Raw genomic sequence first — 20,063 nt, 5'->3', positions numbered from 1 at the left:
GGAGGAGGAGGCCAGGATCTCCCCTTCTTCATGTGCTTCTTCACTCTCCAAGTGCAAGAGAGATGTGAGCCAAATGGAAAGAGCCCAATGGATAGCTTTGCTATTGAGAAATCTGTATTTGTTTAGCCTGGAAAAGAGAAAGGCAAAAGGAGAGGCAAGGTCTTTAATCTGGTCTCCTAAGCAAATTAGGTCTATGTGGGCATGCTGCCAGTCAGTCCCTTTCCCAATCAGATTTGACAAGAAATGGGATCTAACAGGTGCTGGTGCTGCTGCCTAAAGGGTGGTGATAAGGAGGACGGACCAGGATAAAGAGGATGATTCAGCACTGGTTCAAGAGCCCAGAAAGGCTGGGAGCTCTCCAGCCATGAAAATGTACAGCAATTACCCAGGCAATGCCCTGAGCCATTGGCTCCAGATTTGAGTCCTGCTTGTGAGCTGCACTTTGGATCAGAGAACTCTAAAGGCCCCTTTTTAAGTGAACCTTTGTGTGACCCTGTGTTTGCCCCTTCAGCTGAGTTTGTCCAGCCAAGTGACCCAGCAGGAAAATGGTAACACAAACAAGGAAAGAGGATCACATCCATTGCAGCTGAACTTCAGCTGAGGAGAACTTGGGGTGCACACACAGACAGCTGCATGAAGGGACACACACCTAAGAGAAGGCCATCCAGCAGCTGAGTTATGAGGAGTCTGCGTGGGCCCAGCTGCTAAGTGACTGGAGTCACAGAATCCCAGAATTGTTAGGGTTGGAAGGAAACTCAGATTATCCAGTCCAGCCTCCCTGCCAAGACCGGGTCACTTAGAGCAGGTGACACAGGAGCGCATCCATGCAGGTTTTGAATGTCTCCAGAGGGGAACACTCCACAACCTGGGCAGCATGTTCAGCATTCTGCCACCCTCAGCGTAAAGATCTTCCTCGTGGAGGTGGAACTTCTTGTGGTTTAGGGCCACAGCTCCTCACCACAGGGCCAGCAGGACCTGGCAGTGCTGGGGAAGCTCAAGCAGCGTCCTGAGCTGAAGCTGAGGCCGAGGCCAAGATCAGAGACGGGGCTGTGGCCGAAGCCACGACTGAAGCCAGGGTCAAAGCCACAGCCAGTATCCAGGACCCACAGCCAGAAAGCAGAGCTGGACTCACACTCAGAGGTAGACTCAGACTTACACCGAGACCCGGACCCAGACCTTGGCCGAGGCCCCAGAACTCGGCCCAGGCGCCGCCCTGCGCGCCCGCCCTCCCCGCGCGCGCCTCGTGTCCGCGAATAACCCCCGGCCCGCCCCGCCGCTCTCCTGTCCCGCCGCAGCCAATCGGGAGCCGCGCCCCTCCCCGCCCGCCCGGCCCCGCCCCACCGGGCCCCGGCCCCGCCCCCAGCAGCGGTTTCCCCAATCATTGGCCGGCGTGGCCGGCCCGCGTCACCGCCCACTCGCGGGTAACCTTTGCCTTAGTGCGCGCAGGGCCCTGCCCCGTTGCCACCGCTGCCCAATCGCAGGCGCGGCGGGGCGGGGCCGGCCGCGCCGCAGCCAATGGGCGCTCAGGGGGCCGCGCGCGGTGCGGGGGCCGCGGTGGCTGGTGCCGCTGCCGGGTTCGGGGCGCGACCGGCCGGCGGGGCGGCCGGCGAGGAAGATGGCGGTGGCGGGGTCCGGCTGGAGCCTGGCGCGGCTGGCCGAGGCCCTGGGCTCGTCGGAGCAAGCGCTGCGCCTCATTCTCTCCATCCTCATGGGTAAGGCAGGGCGGGGGGCGACGGGGCTGGCTCCCCGGGCGGGGCTCCGCGCCCGCCGTGGAGAACGGGCGACCCCGCCGCCACCTCCGTTCCGCGCTGCGCGGGGGCCGGGGCCGGGCATCGCCTCGCCCGCGCGGAGCCGCACCTGTGCCAGAGCCGCCGAGCCAGGCCACGTGTGCGCGCCGAACCGGCGGGCGAGATCCCGCCGCCGGCACCGCCCGTCCCGGTCGGACGGGTCGCGAAGTGCCCCGCAGCAGCTGCCCGGGGCGAGCCCCCGGCCCGCTCGGTGCGGAGGGGGGAGCGCGCCCTGTTTCCCCGCGGGAGGTCGGGGTGCGGTCCGGGCAGGCCGCCTGTGGAAGCGGGGCGAGGAGGAGCCCGAGGTGCCTGCGAAAGACCCCGGTTTGGGTCCGCGTCCCGGGCACAGGAACTTTGTTTGCGGTTGTCCCGTGAGTGCCCGGTGACGCGTGTGCATCCAGTGCCCCGGCAGCGCGTGTCCGGAGGGCTGTCCGCTCGGGAATCTGCGCAGCTCCTCAGGTGTTGCCCCGTCCGAGTGCAGGGACGTCACTGCCCGGGGTCAGCACCCGTGTCTGCGGCCGTGGTGGCGCGGTAAAGGACTGGCGTGGCATCGGGGGCACTGCCAGGCAGGGTGGGCAAAACCTTCCAGCTCCGTGCCCGGAGAAGTGGGGTGATGTCCTGCGCTCCACCTGCAGCGCGAAGCGTGTTGCAAAACACGGAGCCTGCGCTTATGTAAACATGGGATACTTGAGTTCCGTGCGAAATGGTTAAGGCAGGGCTGGAGTTGTGATGTGGGCTGGCGGTTGAGGGGGAGGTTTTAGCTCCCAAAACATTAATCCAAGTGTATGTATACATGCTCTCTGTGTAAATCTCTGCAGATGGTCAGGGAAACTTCGGGTTGTGAAACCATTTGGTGGTGTAGTCACCTAGCAGAAAGGAAATACAAGCTTTCCTCTGAGCCTGAAAGTATATTTGTAGTGATACAGCCACTACTGTGTCATCTGTCAAAATAAAGTTGCTTTGGCTAACTAAAAGTACAATATTTTTAAAGGAAATGCACACAAGAAAAACTGTGTCACTCCATCACCGTGGTCTGCACCTGACTTAGTTTATGATGTGTGAGATCAAACTGAGCAAAACATTCTTCCCCTGAAGGCTGGATACAGGAGACTGAACTGACTGTCGTTTTAAACTCAACGTAGAAGTTTGGTTTAACAAACTTCTATAAAGAAAAAAATGAAGTAATAGGAAACACACAGGACATGCACACAAGTCAGTATTAATTAGTCTAGCAGCTCCCAGCTGCTGAAAGAGAAAAGTTCTGATTGCCTTTTTCCCACGTCTCTCTCTGGTCCTTTAATTGCCATCTGACTGAATTTACTTGCTTGGCAGAAACCTAAACCAGAAAAAGCAGATAGTTCACTACAAGGTTAGTCACCCAAATCAACCAAGGGACCAGTCTAACAAGTGCTGATGCAGAAAAGGTCCTAGAAAGCGTGTGTGGAGGCAGCCACAGCAGAGAGATGGCTCTGCAGAATGCACCTAGATCATGCTCTCCTATTTGGTCCTTGCTAGCAGTAAGTTGGGACACAACACTGGGAGGGTGTTTCCTGCTCAGCATCTTGTGGGTGAACAGCACCACTTCTTTGAAATGAACAGCTGATAATTTTTGTCCTAATGGTGATACGAGCTGCCTGCTGCAGACAGTAGATTAAGGAAGTGTGAGACTCCTGTGTGCTGTTACATGTCTTCCATGTGTAGTGTTGACAGTAAGCCACTGAGATACCACAGTGTCCCTTCCCAGGTAGGCCACTGTCCGTTTTGCACAGTCTTAAAGGATCTTTAGAATTTATATTAAGATCTGGGCATCAGGGTCCAGAAAGCCACTCACATCTCTCCCCTTCATGCCTCAAATGAATAAACCAAACCAGGAGGCTGGAGCTGCACTTTTCCCTGTCCTTTCTCCCTAGCTTAGTATCTTTTAATTAGATGCAGTGGAAAGCATAACTTCAGACAGAAGGCTTCAGGGCATGCAAAACAGCCTTGCCTGCAGTTTGGCCCTCTTGCAGGTCATGTAGGTTGAACCACTCAGGCTGAGGGGACTGACTCCAGCTCTCCTGCTTAATGGATGAGTGGTAAAGCATTTTACGTATACCATTACTTTAAAAGGAAGGGCCAAACACGACTCCAGAGCAAGATGAGAGGAGAGCAAGAGGAGTTCCTTAGCCCTGCACAAAGAAATGTTCATTTAATTGTAGCTTAGTTTGCAATCCTTTTAATCTCATTGGCATTGCAATTAGTGCTGATGACCACTTTATAGGATGGCATGGGGTATAAATGAAAGGCATTTCTAAAAGCTGGAAGAAGCATTAGGACAGAAAAACTATGGCTTTTCCTTCACTTCCTCTATTTCAGGTGTTTACATAGATTCAGGAAGAATACTGTTTTTGTTGGCTGCTGCTAATACTGCTGAATTATTTCAGAACAAGGCCATGAGGGTGAAGCATGGTTCCAAAGATGGACTAAAAAGTTGTTGCTTATTTCTTCCTCTGTGATGCAGTTTCCCATCTACACTGTGCAGTTTTACTGTGACAACAGTTTCTAGGGTTTCACTTGCAGAAGATCACCACAAACCAGTAAAAATAGTCTTCTGAAAAAGCAAGAATCACAAAGGACTTTTCGACCTCTTACATTAATTTCTGGAGAAAGCTGAATTACTGTTGAAAAAATAGTCTGTATTTACTGTCTTGATTCAGAGTAAGTGTTCCTTTAGTAGTGATTTGAAATTACCAAAAGAGGTCATTTAAAACTGTTGGCATTCTGACATGGAAAAAAAAATACAGGAGAGAAAAAGAGAAGGAGGAAGGAAGAACATTCAAGAACTAAAACTAGAGTAGTCCTGAAGAGCACCGTGCTGTTTCAGTGAACAAGTAAACGGCACATTGCTGAGCAAATTATGGGCATTTTAGTCACAGCTTTGTATTTAAATTTGAGACAGGTTTATACATGCTGCAATTTTGAAGCAGAGAGTACAGCTAGAATAGAGTCCCCTACCTGGATTGTACAAGATTAAAATCTTACTGCAGATTTCCCCCACGTAAAAATTTGCATAGACAACCTTTGAAGAAATTGATCTGCAATTTGACAGCAGTACCAACAGCAGAATACCTGAAGCACAGTTCTGGACCCTGTCACAAGAAAAATTGTGCTACGTCAGTACACTAATGTCTGGCAATAATATGAAAATGTCTTTGAGAGATGAACTCTAGCTTGCACTCTTCAGTAGGTCCAGGGACCAGTGCTCCCACTGGAGCTGCCCCAGTGGTGTGAAGGAGATAACAGGATTTCTGTGCTGCTGCTCCTGTCCTCACATGAGAGGGGACAGATTCCTTTCCTGCTGTCACCGCTCAAAGCACAAGCTGGGACACAGGAGGCCTTATGGCACTGTGTATTTAGTACTTTTTGTTGCTCATGTTTCTTGCATGGCTGTACGATTCCAAAGAATTAAAGCTATTTATCTGACCATAGTATTACACAATGCCTTGAGAGCTACCTGCATAATATGGAGGGGGGCCAACATGCTATTTACAGCCCTGAGCCAGAAATGACCTGGCTGGTTTGCTCAGACCTGCCAGGAAAAGCACTGGGGAAATGTGCTTTCATCCATAGTCATAGCAGGGACCTGCAGAAAGTAACACATTCTTCCTCACAGGGTGTCAGAAACCTGCTGCTTCACTCACAAGTTGTCTCTCTTCTACCCCTCATCAATTTGTTTTACATGCTCTGCTTCATGCTCCCTGCATCCTGAAGATTTTTAGGCTCAGTGCAATTCTTCTTGTGGTCCCCCAAAGCTGCTGGCTTAACCCAAATCAAGTAATCAGCTGGTCAGCCAAGCAGGAACCTTACTGCAGGGCCTGTGAACAACTGGTTCTGATGGGTAAGACATGGGAAGAATTTTAAGAGGCAGCACTGTCCTGTTATAAAACTAGCCCTGTCACAGAACACTCATGTGCTGCCTTGTTTAAACCCCTAACTTCAACTACGTCTTATTCCTTAAATAATAACAAAAATAGAGGGAGTTGAGTAGTGCTACACACTGCCTGTGTCTACATGAGCGAGAAAATTCATGCAGTAGGAGCAGACCTATAGAGCAGACTTGTCAGTGGGTTTTGAGCATTTGCTTTGGATTTGCCTTAGTCAGGTCATACACACTGAGCACCCATTGATTGGAGTGTGTTTTCAGTTGGGTTTCATGTGAAGAGAGCCCTGTTCTCATGCATTGAGACAGCTCTATTATGCAAACTAAAGCACCATAAGTGGACTTTCAAGGTAAACTCCTGGGCTGAATTAAAATACTCATGTTTATGCACCCAGTGTTAAACAAGGTGTGGCACTTTTGCAGTGTTAGGAACAGAAAGAAATAATTTTGAAGTCAAAATTATTAGGTAAGGCTGATATTTTAACATATTTTTCCCTATTGTCCCCTTCCTTATATTTTTAACATTCTTATTAAAAAAGTTGAGACTATTGCCCTGCTGGATGTTAACAAAGGAGGAGTTAAATATTCACCAAAAGGGAGGACAGGAAAAAAAAAGGTACTGACTTGAAGATGAGATAGAGCTAGTGCATATAAAAGGGGAAATAAATGGACCAGACATGAAAAGAATGTTTCTGCTGTTCTTATTTGCAGCTTTATCTCTGGAAAAAGAGAGGCATCTTAATCACCCAGTCCAGAAGATGGCAAACTTGACAGCACTATTTTTGCTTGGGATTAGTAGAACTTTTCTCCTGCCTAATCCACCTTCTTGATGATTTAACTTCCTTTGCTCAATTAGATTCTTGTATCTGTGGACAGCCCGGGCTTTGTGCAATGGCCCATTATTCTCCCAAAAGGCTGTGGCCAAGAAGCCGAGCTTGTCCTTTCCTTCCATCTCCGTGGTTCTCTTAACCAGAGATCATCCTCTTGTTCCTGTGAAGTAAAAAAATGAATAATAATCTCAATTGCTAATTCCATTCTATAGAAAGTGTGTCTAGAGGCAAACCCCAACTCTGTGCACTGGCTGTTTTTCAGCTCTGTGATGCACAGGGAAGAATGAGTTTGGATCAAAGGCTCCCCGCTGTTTTCTCCAGGAGTCTTACAGATGCTTTCCCGATTTGGTCCACTCTGCTTAGGGAGCCCTGAAAGAGGAGTTTGGCAGAATGGGAGCTGCTGGGCAGAGCCTCTTGGCAGCAAGGAGCAGGGACTCTTGTCCTGTTGCTCTGAATGGCAGAAGCAAAGCAGTGCAGCGTCCTACTGATGGCATATCCAAAAGTGACATCCAGCTTGCCAGAAGGCAACCATAACTCTGAAAGCTGCTGTGCTAATTTAGGCTGTTTCAGGGACGTGGTAGTGGGACAGGAATACTGATGTTATCAGCAGAAACTTTGTTATTTAATAGATAGTTTATGAGCGTTCAAAAGGGCACAAGCCACATCAGAGTGTCCATTGCTACCCTGTATCTGCTGCCATTTGGGGGTTAAAGTTTGTATCTGCAGCATGCAACTGCCCCAGTTATCTCATTTATCATTATCTCATGCAGCAAAACTGTTGGTAAATTGCGGTCCAGAGTATTCACAAGTTACTTTGAATATCAGAAGAATTTAGGCTGATGTGACTTTTGAACTGGAACAACAGCCACATAGTGCAAGACCAGGCTGTAAGTTTATAGTTTCTAAAAACATAGATGCAGTGTGTATTATTAGTAACTCTCTATTTGCAAGGGTTCATAATTCTTTTTCCTTCAGAGCAGCATTACTCAAACCATGACATGATCTCCTGCGTAGAACTAAAAAGGAGCACGGCTGACAAGTGAGACGCGTCTCTGAAAGAGTAGGAACACTAATTACATTATGGTGTTCAGTCATACTTTAATTATGTCTATAGAAATGGCTAGAGGGAAAAAAATTGGTCGAAATTGACTGTTTTGCAAACTAGTAGTGATTTTTAAGAGTGGGAGACCCTTTAAAATGAAGCTTTAAAACCATGAATATTGATGAACAGCAATAAATTGTGTTTTGCCTGTATTTCTGATCTGATTTTCCCCTCTTTGCTCAGAAGGTGAAACATTTTTCACAGTAAACCTCAATTTTTTAACTTTTGATCTAATCTTATAGTAACATTTTGTATTTTTCACCACTCGCCATTTCTCAAAGCCAGTTCTTCCTATGTTTATTAAACTTCAGCAGGAAGATTGGCTCATGAACAAAGAATCCCCATTTGTATGTTTCTGAGTAAAAGACCAGTAGAAAATACTACTTTTTTTTTTTAATCATGTGAATTGCTCTAATTCTTTGAGTTACTCCTGTATCCCCAGAGAGCCCATGTGATGAACTCTTTTTGCCAATTCCCTCTTTCCCCCTCAGCTGATATTCAGGGCAGCAATGGGGGGAGAATGGGACAGAAGCGGGCTGCATGAAAAGCATGGAAGAGCGGGAAGGGAGAGGGATGGCTTGGATAAGGCATTTTGTAGGGGAGTTTGGAGCCACTGTTTTGGAAGGGAGACCAGGCTGGATGTGCAGGAGAGAGGTTGCCAGGCTCTGGGAGTGGAGAGCCGTGGAATGTGGGGCTGGCCAGAAAGCAGCCTGTGGCGTGGAAACCAGCGTGGGACACAAAAGGAGGAAGGAACAGCAACAAGGAGGCAGGGAAAACCCAAAGAGGGGATGGCAGGAGGCTGAGGAAATGGGGAGCAGCAGCTTGGTTTCAGGAGACAGCAGGTACACATCTGGACGCAGTAGAACATGAGCCCAAAAGGATCTAAGAAAGAGCCCAAAAGTCCCCAATTCCAGGGCTCCCTCCCAAGGGATTTGCGGGGATGGAGAGGGCCTTAAAATGGCTCCAGCCTGTTAGCACTGCCAGACTGCCAGAGATGTATTCAAATAACGTGACAGAGTTTCTCATTTCCTCTCACAGTAGTGACTAGACTTGGCCTTGCTTACTGGAAGCCTTCCATCCATCATAGACTTCTCGGCAGAATGTGCATTTCATCACCTTTTATTACTGCTCCATATAAAACATGACCACCTCCTGCTACTTCTACTCCACTAGTGCAGGTAGCAGAGCTCCATCCACTGCTCCTGGTTTCAGCTAGGATGATAAGTAGTGTGCATGCCAGTATTGTGGTACGTGATGAATTTCCCCTTTTTCTGAGTAGGGCGAGAGAACACACAGGCTTGCAAAGCAGAGCAATAAAGTTACAAAATGCCAGAATTGAAGTGGCTTCTTGTATCCCAGTTCAGCACTTCGTGCACATGCCTTTAGAAACACTAATTGCAACACTTCCTGTGCCACTGTGCACTAAGACATATTATATTTACTGTCTGCTATGTGGCAATGTTTATTGAATGCTTTGTGAAACTCACCTAGACAGCAGAATTTAATTGAATCGTGGTGTTCTGTGTGAGCTTCTCACTGTACTACTAGAGTGCTTCACAAATGTTTGCTTCTCACTTGAGCCACAGATGAATAATCTGGAGGCATTCTTAACTTAGACTAGGAATTACCTTGCAGAAAATTGCAAGGAAATCACCCCTTCCACTTTTCTTAGCTGCTCCATATGAAATGCTTCTGGGGTTTTTTGGGATTTTTTTTGTTTTGTTTGTTTGTTTGTTTTTCAAAAATTTCACAAGTGTAGTACCAGTGGATTTTAGTCACAGCTCTGTGTAGCCAGTAGTTCACAAATCAGATGCAAATCCAAAGTTGCAGAGGTAGAAAAGCAAGAGTATCTTACTGGAGGTCACCTGAGTACCTCTGAAATTAAAGCTGAAAGAACTCATTGAGGTGGGAGTGGGACTGAGGTTTTTTTGGACATTGTAATAGTATTAACCATAGTTTTTACTTTCCCCCACCCTTTTTTTTAAATATAGCTTCTTGCCATGTTCATTGTATTTGTCACAGCATTTGGAAATGAATCAGAGGCTAAAGTGTGATTCATGTATTTCAGCATTATCCATCTCATATATTGAATGAGGCCAGAAACTGTAATCCTGTAATATCTTGCACTTTAATGTCAGTTTTGCTATAATTATGTTTCTCTTAAAGTATTTCCTTCTGTACAGAGTAATTCATCTGGATTCTGTCACCCAAGATGCAAATGCAGTATCGGGAATTAACACCATGCCATGTTGATAATGAATTGTGTAAAGTACATGTTCCTAATGACATGTTTGAGAAGGCTGTAGTTTGGTAAATGACAAATACTTGTCTAACCTTATTTACAACTCTTCCTTTTTCCCCCCCCCTCTCTACTCAGGATATCCTTTTGCCTTGTTCCAGCGCTATTTCCTCTTCCAGAAGGAGGCCTACCTCATCCATCTCTACAACGTGTTCACAGGACTCTCAATTGCTTACTTCAATTTTGGTAAGATGAGTTTGGGAAGAGAGAGCTGCCTGGCCCAGGGCATGCTGAGATTTGGGAGGACCTATAAATGTAACTTCTGTTTCTTATCTCTCTCCTTCTTTTCCCTGCCCACAGGGATGCAGTTTTTTCATTCCCTGATATGTGTCCTAATCCAGTTCCTCATACTGAGACTAATGGGTCGAACAATCACTGCCGTCATCACCACATTCCTCTTTCAAATGGTAAACCTTCTGTCATATTCCCTGGATTTGTAGAAGGGAGGCCTCTGTTCAGTTTTGCACTTCACTGGGAACTGTGGGTGGAAAAGTGGAGGCAGATCAAAACCAGCTGGAGGCATTAGTTTGAACAACTCAAACAATGGTTTCTTTCAGACATACCTTATGGCTGGATATTACTTCACAGCCACAGAGCATTATGACATCAAGTGGACAATGCCACATTGTGTCTTGACCCTTAAGTTGATTGGTGAGTGACACCTCTCTTCTCTCTTTTGCACTCTGCAAGCTGTGCCCATCCCAGGGCTTCAAGTTGCTGTTTCTCACCTCTAGGTCTGGCCATCGATTACTACGATGGAGGAAAAGATCCGGTGAGTTAGACACCATTTCTCTATCATTCCATGCTGTCCCAGTGAGCTAGAAATCAGAAAATCAAGTTCAAAGGATGTAAGTTAGCAAGCTGCATTGCTAGGTAAAAGCCACAGCTGAGAGGGGAGCCTCTGTGAATGTTTGAGGGCACTGAATTCTAGAATGGAATGAAATAATTTGGAACAGAGACAGTAGTGATTAGAGATGGACAGAAGTTGTTTCAGTTATGTCCTGAATATTACTCTGCACCCTTCCAAATTCCCCACCACCTCCTTCCCCCAAATCTATTGCTTTAGAGTCCCAATCCCTGATGCTCTGTGTCTTGTGGGTAGTGTACCTTTAAATTGAATGCAGTCAGTACTGGATCTCAGTTCCCATCTTCCTTTCCTTTGACTAGTCTTACCATGTCCTTGTCAATGGTTGCCCTTTACCATTTGTTAGAACCCTGTTTTTAGCTCAAATGAAACAGAAGTTGCACTGCACAGTGTGCGGGAAAGGGCACTACACATGCTGCAGTCCCTCACTCCTGCTTCAAGTACCTGCATTCCCCATCTCCTGTTTGAGGCCTGACAAAAGTCTGTAGCATCCATGGAATCACTGCTGACTGCAGGAAAATGGGGTCAAGCTGAAATTTCCTGACCTGAACCTTCAAGTATTTAAAGACAATTTTTGCATCAAGAAGTAGGAATTGTAGCATGATAAGGTCATGGGAGAGTACATGAAATTGCAATCAGGGACTGAAATAGGTCAGATGCAGTGCTCTTACTATGCCTACTCTGCTGCCGGGGATGCCTGTCAGTAGATCCTTTCCATAGGAATCTTCCAATAAGTTCAGAGCTTATGTGGGAATAGAGACCTGTGCAACTGGTCTCAGCCATGAGATCTTGTTGCTATTTGAAGCAGGTTGGGATAGAGAGGGCTGGGGAAAGGGATGGACATGAAGTAGAAAGTGTGAAGTTCCATGTCCATGGGGAGCAAGAGCTGAAACCAGTAAGGAGGCAGAGTGAGGACATAACATCCAGAGCTAGTATGAAACCCCTGGGATGATGTTAATGCCACTCCCTTTGGTGCAGGAGTTCCTGACCCCTGAGCAGCGGCGATTTGCTGTTCGGGGGGTTCCTACCTTGCTGGAGGTCTCAGGATTCTCCTATTTCTATGGTGCCTTCATGGTTGGGCCTCAGTTCTCCATGACAGACTATCAGAAACTGGCAAGGGGTGAGATGACTGACGTTCCAGGCCAGAGACCCAATAGGTAATACAAAGCTGCTTGGCTCCTCCCTTCCTACAATCCTAGAATGCTGAATCTTCCACATTCCCTGCAGCAGACTTCCTTCTTACCTGGACACAGAAGTACTGTGACCAGAAGTGATATATGAGACAAGGCAGTCTTTCAAAAGTTGCTCGTAACTCTGCTTAATGTCACAGCATAGTACCAGGGCATGAACATCAACAACCATTTGACATCTCTAGTACAGACTCGGTTCCAGCCTGGTGATGTTTGCATCCCAGCTTCCAAATGGAGGCAGCTGCTGCAGTGGAATGTTGTGACTCCCTATCGCTGTGTCCCCTACCTCCTCCTCTCCACCTGTTTTTAAAACTATGGATTTGATGGTCTTTTTCCAAGGCATTTCTTTGACCTTCTTATTTTTCTTTCTCAGTTTCGTGCCTGCTCTCAGGCGCCTGAGCCTGGGTCTCTTGTTTCTAGTAACGTACACCTTGTCAAGCCTGTACATCTCTGATGAATACCTCACCTCAGATGACTATATGGTATGTATTCACTTGGCTTTGTGGGGTGTGGAAGAATTCTACTTCTCTGTTGGGCACTGGATCTACAAGAGTGGAATTATTTTTTTCTTTCTTTATTTATTTTTGCCTCAATTTAAAAATAAGTCAGCAGCTAGTGATAAGCTTTTCCACAGCTGATTTGGCCTTACCGCCTGTCCTGTGGATTCCATCTGATGCAGAACAGGCATGTATTAAGCACAACTGAAACAAATGGATAATTGATTTTAAATGCCACAGTTGGTTTTGGAAACCTAACATATGTGTTTTATGACCTTTTAATGACTTTCCATTTAACCATTATGTGCAAAGAATTTCATTAGAGTAACTTGTAAGATTTACCATAATCTTTGAGGTTCTTGGAAAACTCCTAACAAATAATTCCTACCGGCAGATTATCAGCAAGGATTTTGATTATGCTAATCCCAGAGTCTTTCCAAACTCCTACCTATTCCAGTAGCCAAGTATTACCAAAGGAAGGAGAATGATATGTAAGTTTGCATAAGCCTGTCCATATGTTGTAACACATACATCAGATTAAAACAAAAGATGGTGATGAGATCCCATTTACCTTGTGTCATTATGGCTACTCAACTCCAGGTTTTATTTTCACTCTGTTTCACTCTTATCTCTGCAGGAGAAGCCTTTCTGGTTCCGTTGTGGTTACATATTGATCTGGGGCAAAATAATACTCTACAAATACGTAACTTGCTGGCTTGTTACGGTGAGTCTAGACATTGTTCCAGAAGCAAAAGACAAAAGAATAAAGGTCCAAGCCTCTTGGACTTAGTACTAAATGGAAGAAATCCAGATATCGGGAGATCAGTGCAGGTCAGTTCAGCTTGCTATAAGTTAGCAAAGGCTAGCTAAGTAAAAGGCACTTTTTAATCCATTTGTTCCATCTCTAGTGATGCTCTCAACACAGTGAGAGTCAGCACTTCCTCAGCTCTGCCTCTCCAGCAAAAGAAGGGCAATGTTTTCACCTTACCTTTCTTGTGCATTTTTGATAGGAAGGTGTCTGCATCCTTGTTGGTCTGGGGTACAATGGGAAAGACCAGAACGGAAAGCCTTTGTGGAATGCCTGTGCCAACATGAAGGTCTGGCTGTATGAGACAACACCTTTGTTCACAGGGACCATTGCTTCTTTCAACATCAACACCAATGCTTGGGTGGCCCGGTGAGCAGGACAATATTCTCCTTCTATAATGTGTCAGTTGGGTTCTGCCAGCAGAGCCAAGACCTTATGCTAAGCAGGAGCATTAGAGGAAGAATCTGCCAGTTTTCAGTTTGTGCACCTTTTCCCATGTTTTGCTGCTGTGCCCTTAGAAACAGGTTATTGGGTTACTGGGTTAGAGGGATCTTTTAATTCACCTGGAAGGGCAGTTAATTAATAAAGGCAAGCAGTTGATGGCAGCAGAGACTAGAATGGAACTACAGAGAGCCCCTGGGGCCTGCCTGCCTGCTCAGCCAGCCAGAGCTGCTCTGGTAGCTGCCTCCTGCATCATGGCTCTTGGTGCACCCCACGCCAAACTCAGATGGGTTTTGGCTCAGCACGTGCTGGGACACACAGCTAAATTGTATGTAATGACCCCCTTCTCCCCCTTATAGCTGGGATTTCTTGGAAGACTTTTTTTGATGTAGGTTTTGCCCTCATCATGCTGTTCCCTGCCACCATGGGGCATGCAAAGGCATCAGGTCCCCGGGCCCTTCATCCTGACACAACCGGGGGGGGCAGATAATAACGTGGAAGCACTTTGTTTATTTTCTGCTCTAGCTACATCTTCAAGCGCTTGAAGTTCCTGGGCAACAAACTGCTGTCACAGGCACTGGCCCTGTTCTTCCTGGCCATTTGGCACGGGCTGCACTCTGGCTACCTGGTGTGCTTTCAGATGGAGTTGCTTATAGTCATCGTGGAAAGACAGGTGCGCTTTGTCTGACTTACCAGAATGGGGGGGGGGGTCTGTGTTAGCCTCTCCCTGAGGCTGCAGAGTGCCTCACCGAAGGCTTTACTTGCATTAAATATGAGAAATAGCTGCTCACTTTGGAACTGGTTTTCTAGGATGGCAGGGTTTTGTTCTCAGGAGTTCAGTAGGTTGCTGCCTTCTGTGTGGACAAACCATACATATAGTGCAGAAGCTGACAGGGAGAAAAGTGGAAAACTTGGCCTGTGAGCAGAGGGCAGCTGAAATGCTTGGCAGCTGGAAAGACTGGAGGACAAACACATGAGCTGAATGCCTTTGTTAATCTCCTAGTACTGAGAGAACAATATTCCTTTTTAAAATGTGTTTTCTTAATTAAAACTTTAGCCAGGACAGGGTATTAAGCTACTTTTTTTGACTAGCTGCTTACTAATACACATTTTACACAGCTGGATAGAGAACTTTGGCCCCAGGACATCCAACTGTTGAGAATTCTGTTTCGTTTCTTTTCTCCTTTAAATTAGGTCATGAACCTTGTTCGGGACAGTCCTCCCCTAAGCACTTTGGCCTCCATCACTGTCTTGCGGCCCATCTTCTATGTGCTGCAGCAGACTAACCACTGGATGTTTATGGGTTACTCCCTGGTGCCATTTTGCCTTTTCACCTGGGACAAATGGATGAAGGTATTTAGTAGCCACAAACAGACAACCCCACATGGTCAACCCTGTTCCCTCCATCCCCTCCCCTATGTTTTTGGCTTACAGCTGGTTGCTGATCCCCAACCCTGCCTTTCTCTTTACAGGTGTACAGGTCTATTTATTTCTTCGGCCACGTGTTGTTCTTCACCTTACTGCTGGTGTTGCCTTACATTCGCAGATTAATTGTGCCACGAAAAGAAAAGCTAAAAAGAGCAGAATAACGGCCAAAAGGTAAGGCTGTATGAGGTAGAGACAAGGAGGTGAAGTGGGGCAGCAGTGCTGCAGCCCAAGGTGAAAGGCAAACATCAAATCAACCAAAGCCAATGTAGGGCTCCTCTGTTTTCCAGATTGTACCACCTGTGCATTCGTAGGAGTTGATTTAACACTCCGAAAGCAAAGCATCACCTGCCAAGTTTGCTGTGTTGAAGTATGACTATTTTTCAACGCAAGGAGGGGGAATGAGAAAGCACAGGGTCAGAGACCCAAAAGGAGGGGATCCAAGCGAGCCTCCTTGAGACCCTCCACCTTCTGTCTGTTGCCTTAGCTCTGCCGCCCCGCGGCCAGCACTCGTCTCTCTGCTGATACCAGATGATTGTACCACACTTACGGCAGGTGCTGCGTTGGATTGGAGCCACCTTCTGACTTTTCTACGTTTTGTCATCTAAGATAAAAATTGCTCCTGGTCTTTTTAACATCGCCTTCAGCTCCTTTCCTCTTGGGTGCCTCGGTGTGGGAGTGTGAACTGTCACATGCCACCAAGCAAGGCGATTCTACAGGACCGTGTGACACCAGGGTGAGCAGGGCACAGCTAAGAATTCCAGTTCTGTGACAAATTTGGGCCAAGAAAGTCCCTGCTATAAGGGGATCCAGCCAGCCCACATATGAAAAATGAGAAAGTAAAATTCACAAGTGCTTTTTACACAAAAAAGGTACCTTTAATAGGAAAAAAGGTCAGTGGGGCAGTCCATTTAAAGTCTCTTTGCTTCAGAAGCTACAAGGATGAAGATGAAGTGTTTTCCAGGAGCCCAAAGTTGCACCAGGTCCACACCAAAGTTAAAGAGCCTTTCCAGAATGTGAAGTCACAATATACAAGTCCATCATGATAGCAGTAGGAGCAGAAGTTCATACTACACCCCACACTTCCTCAAAGGCAGTAGTAATTTTAGCACACGTCAGGGCAGCAGAAAGGGGATAGTTGCTGATGGAGACCATCTTTTCTGTGTAGTCAACATTGACCTGGGAGAAGAGGGGGAGAAAAATAGGGGAAAAAAAAAAATCAAACAAGTTGCAAAATGTTTGCACTAAGCCCCGTCTCCATTAGTACAAGAAAGACAAGGAGCCACTGGAGAGAGTCCAGCAGAGGCTAGAAAGATTATTAGGACATAGAACCATCTCTTATATGAGGAGAGACTGCAGGGCCTGTTTTGTCTAGGGTAGATAAGGTTGAGGGGATCTCATTGAAGCACAAATATCTCAAGGGTGGGTGCCAAGAGGATGGTGCCAGACTCTTTCCTCTGGTGGCCAGCGACAGGGCAAGGAGGAGTGACCATAAACTAAAACACAGGAAGTTCCACTTCAACAGGAGGAAGAACTTCTTTTCACTGAGGGTGGCAGAGCACTGGAACAGGCTGTCCAGGAAGGTAGTGGAATCTCCCTCTCTGGAGACATTCAAAGTCCACCTGGACATATTCCTGTGTCACCTGCTCCAGGTGACCCTGCCTTGGCAGGGAGCTGGACTGGATGATCTCCAGAGATTCCTTCCAACCCCAACAACTGAGGAGGCACAGTATTTCCTCAGCAGGGAAACTGCTAGCCTTCACTAATGCCCTCCCTTGGGAAGGAGAACAGTCCCAAGTGTTGCAGTTTTGGGCCTTTTTTTGACAAGTATACAGGGAAAAGTAGGGGGCTAGGTGGAGGAGAAACCAAGCCAAAAAAAAAAAAAAAAAACACAGATTAAACCTCCATACTCAGAACAAGACTGAAACCTTTTTACAACCCCAGATAAGGGATACACACACTTACCGACCCATGGGCAAAAGCTCCCACCACAATGACAACTGGCTCCGCTGCAGGAACCAGCTCACGAAGATCTGACACCTGTGACACTGCAAAAGAGGTACCAATCTTCATGCAGCCCACGGGCAGATGGTCGCTGACTGGATTTTTAATCACCTACAGAAAGCAGAAAGTTAATAGGGGCGTAGAGGTAACAGATGCCAACACATAGCTGGATCCAATGTTTGCTAAAAGCAACAGACAAATTAATCAGCTGGCTGCAGGCTGCATCAGGAGCTCATGACTGGTGTATCTGGAGCAATCCATCCTCACTGTCCATGGTATTTACAAAATACAGTGGTGGTGTCATTCCACAACCATTACATAAAAAATTCAGCATCACAGACTGTCCTTGTCCAAAAATCAAATCCCCTTGAGGTACACATCCTGTTTCCCTGTCCTCCTGATTACCCACCAAGTACACTCAGGTCCTTGAGCAAAAGCAATCCCAGATGGGCTGAGACTCAGTGATGGCAGATATGCCCAGGATACAGGTGATGTAGAGGTCAAAGAGTTTTGGCTGTGGGGAGCAGTAGACTGAGTAGCAGAGCTCCCCATGACCCGCAGTGCAATTCCTGAATAATCCAAAACCTAAAAAGTCCACAAGACCTTCTCCAAAGTGACAGTAGGCAATATGGAATAGCCAGGAGAAGCTAAGGCACAGCACTGCTCCCAGGAAGAGCATCCTGAACACTACCTTCTGCTGCAAAGAAGCCATGAAGTACACATTGGCCAGTAGGGTCAGGATTCCCCAGCAGAGGGACAGAACAAAGCCCAACAGGCATGCCCAGATGTTGCCAGTGTGTATCTGGAAGATGCTCTTGAAACAGGCACAGAAGGAAGGCATGGAGGACCTATAGTCCCTTTTAGGCAACTCTGTCTCATCTTGGCTGGCAACCAGGCTGATGCTAGGATTTAAAACCACTCTCCTTTGGGGAATCTGGATTTTCCAGAAGAAAGTTATGAAACACATTTAAGTCATGATTAGTTCTTCTTTGCTTCTGGGAGTTTTGCTGCTGTCTAAGGAGCAGGGCAGTGAGGTCCTGCTCCAGCCCAGCAGCTCCTTGTTCTAGTACATTCCTTAAGCCAGGTTTATGAGAGCCCTGTGTGGGAAAGGCTGGAAAGGTGGCTCCTTGTCCCTGCCTGCTGATCCATCTCCTTGGAAAGATGCACTAGCTAGGACCAAACCTTCTCTGCCAAGATGACATCACCATCACCTTCCTCAGGCTGCTGCTTTTCTGGTATTTCCAGCAACAAGGGTAGTTCTTAATCAGAGGAATCCAGTATCCTGATAAACCCTTTGTCCCCATGTTTTATCCAGTCTTCCCCTCTGCGACTACAGAAGCCATTCAAGTTAATTATATCTTCATTTCCACCTCTCTCTGCCATTTTAAAAGCTGTACCTGAAAAGTGTCAATGCCCAGGCATGGCAGTCAGGAAACAGATCCCTCAGCTCCAAAGACAGGTGTGTTTGGCATTTCCTTCCCACAGCAGCAGCTCCTAGCCAGGTAGCATGTGGGAGAGCCCCCCTGAAACCAGGATCCCCAGCAATGATATGAGGGAATAAAAATGCAACCACACCCACAACCAGGACCCCCAACCAAAAAAACACCTCCCCCCCCCAAAAAAAACCCCTCCTACATTGCCTTTAGAATGTTGCAATATTAGCTGTCAACAGTTACAGAATATTTACCTTCAGCAGTTTCTGAGGCCCATCAGCTGCTCTGACACTGAGCTTATGCAGCAGCTGAACTGGCAAAGAGAGAACAAGGAAAAAAAAATCACATAAACTGTGGCAATCTGCTAGAGGAATCCCCATACTTTACTCTGAGTTGAGGTACACAAAAAGTCCACCTCTAGAGTTCCCATTACAGCCTAAAAAAAGTTATTTTGCTGACGGCACAACCTCCTGCAGGCACTCCCCACGGTGGTAAGGAGCACATAGCTGCGGTATGCACCCTGGAACATCCCAGAAAGAGGTTTTCACTTCTCTGCTCTTTTCTCATCTTCACATTTTAAGGTTGGTGCCAGTTTCTCACTTTTCCCAAAGCTCCTCCAATCCTGACCACCTTCCTGCACTATTCCATAGCTAATGCAGAGTTTGAATCACTTACCCATGAGACCACAGAATCGATCAAAAGTCCTTGGGATTCTGGTTTGGGGATTGACTTCAATGAGAACGTTCTTCTTGGTATGGATATAAACTTGCAGGAGCCCAGCCCGATTCAGGGGGCTGTCCATGAGCATCAGGAGACTCTGAAAGTGAAAAGCACACGGTAGTGGAAAAAGAAAAGGCACGAGAGAGAGAATGCTGGGAAAAATTGAGGGTTAGCCCCAAAAATGCAGAAGGGACCGATGTTAAGACTGAAAGCTCACCCAACTACGGGATGTAATGCTAAGAAGTCAAGCCCAGACCCAAACAGCGACTCAATCTAAAACCCACCACCATAGCGGGGGAGGCCAAACTCGCCCCCCCGGGCTCCAGGGCCACAAGCAGACCGCCGGACCCGAGGGACGATCGCCCCGAGCAGCCCAGGCCGTCACAGGCGCACCGGACCCAGCGGGTACCTGGTGGGTGATGTCAGGCCGCACCTCCCCGGGGTCCCGGCCGTTCCGTAGCAGCAGCGCTTTGTGCTTGTCGCAGTTGAGCAGCTCGAACGTCTTCCCCACCTACGGCCAAAGCACGGACAGGTGAGCGGGAAGTGAAGGTATCCGCGGCACGACTGGACCTGCCCCGACCTCCCGCCGCCCGCACCTTCACGGTCTCCAGACTCGCCCCCTCCAGCACGACCAGGAGCCGCCGCTGCCCGCGGGGCCGCTTAACCTCCAGCGAGCGCCCCTCATTATCATCCTCCTCCTGCACATCCCCACGTGGCCGCCTGGGCGCCGCCATTTTGTCACG

The 20,063-nt window shown here is 47.5% G+C and overlaps 2 protein-coding genes across 2 annotated transcripts; one reads left to right on the top strand and one right to left on the bottom strand.

Annotated features, from left to right (window-relative positions):
- Positions 1-1,515: 1,515 nt before the first annotated feature.
- Positions 1,516-15,798, top strand: LPCAT3 (lysophosphatidylcholine acyltransferase 3). The gene is given in 14 exon segments (XM_062515548.1): positions 1,516-1,557; positions 1,559-1,712; positions 10,016-10,123; positions 10,238-10,344; positions 10,495-10,588; positions 10,672-10,709; positions 11,781-11,959; positions 12,366-12,474; positions 13,127-13,213; positions 13,500-13,666; positions 14,264-14,411; positions 14,933-15,091; positions 15,211-15,337; positions 15,454-15,798. Coding segments are annotated over 13 exon segments (1,509 nt in total). The 3' UTR covers positions 15,328-15,337; positions 15,454-15,798.
- A 76-nt stretch (positions 15,799-15,874) lies between these two features.
- Positions 15,875-20,054, bottom strand: EMG1 (EMG1 N1-specific pseudouridine methyltransferase). Its single transcript, XM_062515549.1, has 6 exons — positions 19,917-20,054; positions 19,730-19,831; positions 19,276-19,417; positions 18,855-18,913; positions 17,129-17,278; positions 15,875-16,342 (listed from the first exon to the last, which is right to left on the bottom strand). Exons 1-6 carry the CDS (start codon positions 20,052-20,054, stop codon positions 16,229-16,231), a joined length of 705 nt encoding a protein of 234 aa, XP_062371533.1. The 3' UTR covers positions 15,875-16,228.
- Between the last annotated feature and the right edge of the window lie 9 nt (positions 20,055-20,063).

Source organism: Cinclus cinclus, chromosome 2 (genome assembly GCF_963662255.1).
Source record: "Cinclus cinclus chromosome 2, bCinCin1.1, whole genome shotgun sequence".
In the NCBI taxonomy this organism is placed as follows: Eukaryota; Metazoa; Chordata; class Aves; order Passeriformes; family Cinclidae; genus Cinclus; species Cinclus cinclus.
The sequence above is the reverse complement of the archived record's forward strand: the minus strand, read 5'-3'. Positions and strand labels throughout refer to the sequence as shown.

What these genes read in the sequence shown, in the direction of transcription:
- EMG1 (XM_062515549.1), bottom strand. Translation starts at nt 20,054, where the DNA reads ATGGCGGCGCCCAGGCGGCCACGTGGGGATGTGCAGGAGGAGGATGAT. An exon ending in CGAGTCTGGAGACCGTGAAG is followed by an intron (nt 19,832 to 19,916) that starts GTGCGGGCGGCG and finishes CTTTGGCCGTAG; the next exon opens with GTGGGGAAGACGTTCGAGCT. An exon ending in GAGCTTTTGCCCATGGGTCG is followed by an intron (nt 16,343 to 17,128) that starts GTAAGTGTGTGT and finishes CTCTTCTCCCAG; the next exon opens with GTCAATGTTGACTACACAGA.